The sequence below is a fragment of the Pocillopora damicornis genome, chromosome 1 (assembly GCF_964200805.1).
Source record: "Pocillopora damicornis chromosome 1, jaPocDami1.2, whole genome shotgun sequence".
In the NCBI taxonomy this organism is placed as follows: Eukaryota; Metazoa; Cnidaria; class Anthozoa; order Scleractinia; family Pocilloporidae; genus Pocillopora; species Pocillopora damicornis.
Genome location: NC_142670.1, coordinates 15,101,025 through 15,107,783, shown reverse-complemented (window position 1 = coordinate 15,107,783; position 6,759 = coordinate 15,101,025). Strand labels below are relative to the sequence as shown.

Genomic DNA, 6,759 nt, shown 5'->3' with positions numbered 1-6,759 from the left:
CTTGAGCCAGTATCCGTTTCATACTTTAATGTTTTCATTTGTGTCTTTTATCTTTTATTCAAGAGAAAACAATTCAAAATGAAAATATTACAGCTTGGCGGAAAGCTGCTAGTTTTGTGTGAAGTATTATGCTGGTTAACGCCGTAACTAAATTTCATTATGTAAATTAAAAAACAAAAAACAGAAAAACAAAAAACAATGCTATCATTCTATTTCTAGAGGTTTTGAGGTTTTGAGCTCTGACTCAAAAACCTGTTTTAGAGCGTTATTTCTCAATAGCTTATTATAAAAATAAATAGTTTCGAACCTCAGAAAAATTAATTGTTGGAACATGGTGAATTTAGCAAGCTCTTTGCTCAACGTTAGTCAAGCACAGACCTTTTCAAAATGAGTTCAAGTCCTTTAATAAAGTTCTTATTAGTTATTTCTATATTTTCGTGTAATTGCTTAACTGCGATGAACGGAGTACAGTATAAATAATGAAGGACATTTTGTTGTGTTTCTCATTGTTCTATTTTCAATTCTAGCATGAGCATAACTTAGCGGGAAGTTTCTAGCAATTTGATATGGAGAGTTTGTCACAATGAATGTTTATCAACGTGTCATAATTGCTTACCACAACGTTTTTAGTAGCAATAAACCTAGTTCGAATCGCATACGCTTTTCATAAAAATCATCAATGATTCATAATGGGAAAGGAATTGAGGTTGAGTCACGATTATTTCAGCATATATTTCGCGTCAATATTGCCTAAATTTTGACTTAAAAAATAGTTATGCAATTGCATTTGACGCAAAATGAGGTCATTTTCGTTTTATTTTCTGCCTGAGGACTCATTCTACTGCTAGATGACGTTTAGTAAAAAGGGGATGTTTGTTTTTTACTTTCCTCACCCTTCCCGAAACGAAATTAATTTCAGCTTCATTTACAAAGCGGAGTTTAGAGGCCAATCGAAAGAGATTGCTTCAATTAAAAAAGTAAACATAGTAAAACCTGGAAGTTGTGAGGGAAAATCAAACAGGAATACTACAAGCTCATACGGTAAGCAAACGTGTTAGAGGTAGCGAAAACTATGAAGAGATGAAGCCCGAAGAAATTTGAGGTTGATTGAAACTAAGTCGAACATTGCTACGTAAAAATTACCAGTTATACGATATTTGATATTATCATAAACATTTTGGGATAACCGGCGAAAACAATTGGGTCATTTCTAGGTTCGTCCAGTGAGAAAAAACCTGAAGAACCGAAACCCTGAACGCTACTGATTCTCGAAGGGTAAGTAATCTTGTTCTTGAGTTTTTGAGTCAGAATTTTATGTAGTGATATTTGAAGTTGAAAATGTAGATTTGCATAATTTTACTAAAAATGCTTCGAAATAGGACAGAAGTGTGCATTGCGGCATGATTTGGAAGTTTCGGATATCGGACAATCACAGTGAGGATATTTTCCGAGGCAAAAAGTTTCGATAACAAAAAAATCCTCAATGTTCCAAGGTATTGCAAGAAGGCAAAAAAGCGAAAGAATTTTGAGAAGTTTTTATGAATGAAAAAAATTGCCAAGATTTCAATGGAGTACAGATCTCACTTTTTGTTTAAATACTCAAGTTTGTCCGTGACGTTCGATTCCTCACGGAGACATAAAATGTTTTCCTCTTTATTCAACGTTTGTGACGAAACGAAAAGATCACCTTTCTTACTGAGCCTAAAATTTACCATCTTTCGCGTTCCGTTAACTCATATGAGGCTATTGACATTACTGATTCTTGCAGTATGCAGGATATGTGTAAAATATGAACGAAGAGAACAACGAGCTTCCCGCAGATTCTCTGTGGCTCCGTGGCTGTAGACGCCATGAGTACCTGATTGTCTTTGTTCGGGTTTTTGACATGTTCCTTCGTCCAGTGCCTCTATTGTTTAATATTTTGGGCTTTTTTGCATTTTGAATATAATTTGGCTCAGTGGTTAATTATTTTTCGTTAGTTAAGGTTGAATTAAAACCTCCGATCTGTTGAAGGGTACTCAAGTTTAACAAGTTCGGCGTCGGTTGAAGACTGGTTTCGAGCAGCGTGATTCACTCACAACCTTTTCTTAACGCTTTAATCGCTCACTTCACTTTGCACCGTTTCCTAATCAAGTTTTCTATCGATTTAAAAAAAAAAGGAAAAAACTGATTAGACCTGATAGGAGAAAAAAAGGGCCCTAAATTTTTTAATCTTCAAAGACCTTAAAATCAAACCGTGAACTGTCAGAATTGCAAACTGAAATCAACCGTCAACCGTCAAGCCCACCCCCCCCCCCACATTGACCATTGAGATCCTCACAGTAGTACTGTACGTAAGTATAACAAACAACAATCGACGATTAACAAAAAATTAGGAAATGACGACGATGTTCAAACGATATCTCATATAACGAAGCTATTACTCTCATGGTCCCAATACATCGCTAAACACTGCGAATTTTCCGTTGCCCTAAGCGATACATCACAGCAGAATAAAGGTGTGACGTTTTCGCTTCATCCGTACGTTGCAGCTTAAACGTTTTTTCTAAAACGATGTCAAAAACATTTCTCATCTAAGTTAGATATATCGTTCGTTTTTAGTAGCCCTCGATCCCCTATTAAACCCACCATTTAAGCAGGCCCTCATTATCCGCTCTTGCATGCGCATGAGCGTTTCTTCGATAGCGGGAAAGTATGCAGTCTTTAGCAACGCGAGTCAGTGAGAGGTCTGGAACGGGTCTAGCGGCCGAATTTTGGCAACCTCTCCCAATTCATTTCAAATCTTAACGGAGAGGGAGAAACGCGGTGCTTGCATTGCTAATGTTAAGAACCGCCTCTCACGCTGTTCATGAACGTTTTAACTGATTTATTTGCCTCTGCAGTACAACTCTATCCAGGTCAGATGTTTCCAGTGCTCTATATTTTCTACTTTTCATCTTTGATTCCTCTGCGCATGGCCATCAGTCTTCAATGTGAACCCGCTGAGCAGTCAGAGAGTGGAAAGTCTCTAAAAGGTCACATCTTTAAATCGAAAAGGGTACAAGATCCGTATGAGTGTCTGATGTTCTGCTACAGCGAACTCACATGTCAGAGCTACAATTACGTCAAAACTGGTAAACTTTGCGAGCTAAATAACAGAACCAAAGAAGCAAGACCTGAAGATTTTGTCCGAGACGAAACTAGATTCTACGTGCGTCGGTGGAAGAACAGAGGTACGGGCAATAACATAGTCTTTAAAATCATTATCATATAAAAGATTAGTAAAAACTGAATAGTTTTTACGGCTGTAAACACCAAGTTCCTTTCAGTTCTTGGACAATCACACCTGGTTGGTATCGTTAAGCCAAAATATTCAGCAATTTAATAAATTTTTAAATTTTGCATATGACGGTAACACATGCTCAGCTATTTTTGAGGAGTAGAGGTTGTGTTGAAGAGGTGCAAGATAAACAGACAGACAGACAGATAGAGAGGAAAGAGGACTTTTTTAAAGCTCATTCATAGATGCCAGGTGTTTTGTACACTATTAAAATGTCACTGTATTCAAATGTGACTGATTCCGTCAGCGTTATCCTGGGACCAGGTTGAAGCTCGGATATATTCCCTATACAATTCACACATCGCTTGTGTAGTTCATCAGATCAAATCAAAGCCTCGCAATAATTGGAGTGAGGGGGGTTGGGAGAACGAGTCTCCTCTGTCCAACCGGAGAGTCTAAGACTAATAGGGATAAGAAATTAATGTGTTTGGCTCACGGCATTTCTCAAGATGTTACCTTCAGAGCATGCGTGTTTTAAACATTCAATGAAACTTAGCACTTCAGATGTAACATTATAGTATTCAAGGAATTATTTAATTGCTCACTGTATTTTGCAATTTAATATGGTCACATTGGAATATTCCTTGTTAAAATGATGCTCGGTTGGTATTTGAACATGACAATACGATACAATCAAGGAAGGTAATCGTCATCAAGTGAAAAGCATTCTACTGTTCCTTTTCCAAAGTCTCTTTAGGCTCCGTTCCCGAGATGCCTGCCGAGTCTTGTGGAGAGATCAAAGCCAGCGAACAAGGGATGGCGGTCAGTGGTAGATATTGGCTGGGGCCCCAGAAGACAAAAATGAAATCCAAGAACTTTCTGGTAACTAAATTATAATTATTCATTTTTAAACAATTCAAGAAAAATAGATTTGTATCGTAAAAGTTAGAATGTTTGGAATTCATAATTCCTTTCTTATCGACCATTCACGAAAAAACAACTTTGGATCATAAAATGCAAGTTTGCTTGGAATTTTTAATTTCTGTGCAGGTTTATTGTGACATGGTATCGAAGGATGGGGCCTGGACCCTCCTCGCTCGGTTTTCAAACAGTGACACTAAAAACTGGATGGATGACTCAGGAGACTGGTGGTATGACAGTGCTCAAGGTGCAGGAAAAACTGCTGACCCGTCATACAGCGCAGACATGATATCGCCGGCGTTCTGGCTGGTCAGTGGCAGAGAGTTTAAGATCACGCGCAATGATGACTCTGGACACACTCCTCTATTGCAAACAATAGGGAATTGTCTGAGCGGGAAGACATTCCGTTCCAAAATTACCAGCTATGGTGATTTCAGAAACGGTTCAGTTTGGTCCAATGGTGAGTGCCTGGGAAAATGCAAAGTTAAATATGGAGGACAATACCTTACCACCGAGGGCTTTGGACAGGCTTCATGCAGTGGTGACCTGCAAGGTGCTGATGAGGTCGGCTTCTGGTGTAACGAAGGCTGGAGTGGTTCTGTGATCATGATTGGAGGAGGCGGAACTGGTTGTTCAGGTGCTGATCACGGAATTGGGACAACGGTGGCGAAACTTGCCTCTTTTAAAATCAAAGAGGATAACAGAAGAGAATTTGATTTTAGCAACGACGTATGGGGCTCGATAACTAAAAGTTACTCCTTGAATTTGTGGATTCGTTAATGCATGCATCCTTTTTGAACTCGTGACGCATGAAATGCTGTTTAGGATGCTGTTTGAAGCGTGAATTTTTCCAAAATTCGCGCATGAAACGTGATCAAAACTACTCTCTACGTACAGTTGTCTTGAATCCAAATTGCTTTTCAATGTATTGAGATAAATGCGTGCTTATTTTTTAGTTTTTTTTTTGTTTCGTTTTGCTTTGTTTTGTTTTTTTTTTTAGATGCATGAATTCAAACTTAAAATGATTTTGTGTTTATGTAGCAAAGTGAAAGTGTAAGTAGTTTTATAGAAGGTTTCATTGATTGTTATGCATCAAGTTTTAAGGAAGTGCGAACGTCTACATAGTTATAATAGAACCTGCTTTGATGTTCATTGATCAATGTGTTCAGTTTTAGGCATCTAGGTCTCTCCTCAACCATGTGTAATTGCTGGCTTGGTTTTTAACTAGCTGTCGTCACCCTCCATAAATAAAGTTGACACACACATACATGATGACAAATAAATGTTATTTCCCAGTAACAGAACAGATGTGACCAGGTGGCAGCCAAACGCGTGCGCACAAAAACACCTAGTCGACAAGAATTAAAATGGCTTACGCAGGGAGACAATATCTTTCCATTTTTTTTTTAAAAATCTGGAAGCCCTCTCCTTCTAATTGAGTATTCTTCTGCATGTTTGCCCCTCGGATGGAGAGGATGAAACGAAAAGAGAGAAAAACCAGCTACAGTACTGTAGATCGTTGTATGTTAAGGCCCGACGATGGACGCCATTTTGAATTATGTTCATTAGCCCATGTGATAAGGCAAAAATTTCGACCTTTGTACTCATCCCTATATATTTTATCAGCAAACACTAGCAAGAATTTGCAAGCAAACCTAATGGGGAAGATAGGCTTTTAATTCATAAATTAATTGTCCCAGAATTGAGTGGGTGAGAGAGATTCCTTCCACTCGTAAACCTCATAGTTTGACCGACCTCATACCATAAGGTAAAAAGTAGCCTAATTTTCAAAAAAAGAGCATAATTTGGAAAAATTGAGCAATGCTAGTAGCACAATATGCTACTTTTACTGGCGCAATCTTTCAGGGCCTACTGGTGTGAGCTTGTACCTCAGTTTTTTCATCGTATCTTGAGGCCACTAGATCTAAAGAGGTGACGTTTTTGAGCGTTTAGAAATGAAAGGGGAGGAGAGAAAGCTGTCTTGGCATATTAAAGACTCAACCATTGCTCGTTTCCTTTCCTTAGTTTCCTGACTCTTGAACGTTTAGCGACGAACGCAATTAAAATCAAAGGAAACCTGTGATTTAACTGAACGAAGACATGATATATTTGACCTTGGGAATTTTAAGATAGAAATATAATGCTACAACTGAATGAACATTTTACCGTATCATTCCCTTCGGAGACGATACTGATCTACGAATTTGACTTCATCTGTTTGAGAGTAGATGGTAATGTATTTCCATCCGATGAGATCAGCTGATGGGATACTCAAAATTAGCCTCTGGTGTGTAAATATTAAGTCATATAAGATAACCATTGTTGAACAAGATTCATTAAGGGGAGCCATTTGTGCCAAAAATATCAGTCGCTAATGATAAAATTCAAAACCTCAATCGTTGTCGACTCTAACTTGAACCTCTCTCCCGCTTATTAAGCAAAAATGAACCAATAAAATCTTGCTTACTCTCTTAAAATCTGATAAGATACATTGATATTCCAAAACGTATTTTGAACAGTAATTGTTTTCAATAAATCATTATTGAAAAGTTATCTTTTATCTAAAATACAATTACAAA

General features: G+C 37.8%; 1 protein-coding gene across 2 annotated transcripts; it reads left to right on the top strand.

Annotated features, from left to right (window-relative positions):
* Positions 1–400: 400 nt before the first annotated feature.
* Positions 401–5,563, top strand: LOC149052254 (uncharacterized). Of its 2 annotated transcripts, none has more exons than XM_089191218.1 (4): positions 401–1,041; positions 2,883–3,212; positions 4,008–4,141; positions 4,310–5,563. In XM_089191218.1, exons 1-4 carry the CDS (start codon positions 849–851, stop codon positions 4,958–4,960), a joined length of 1,308 nt encoding a protein of 435 aa, XP_089047344.1. In that variant the 5' UTR covers positions 401–848; the 3' UTR covers positions 4,961–5,563. The 2 variants fall into 2 exon arrangements, with proteins under 2 accessions (XP_089047344.1, XP_089047385.1); XM_089191259.1 differs by having other exon boundaries at positions 919–1,275.
* Positions 5,564–6,759: the final 1,196 nt, after the last annotated feature.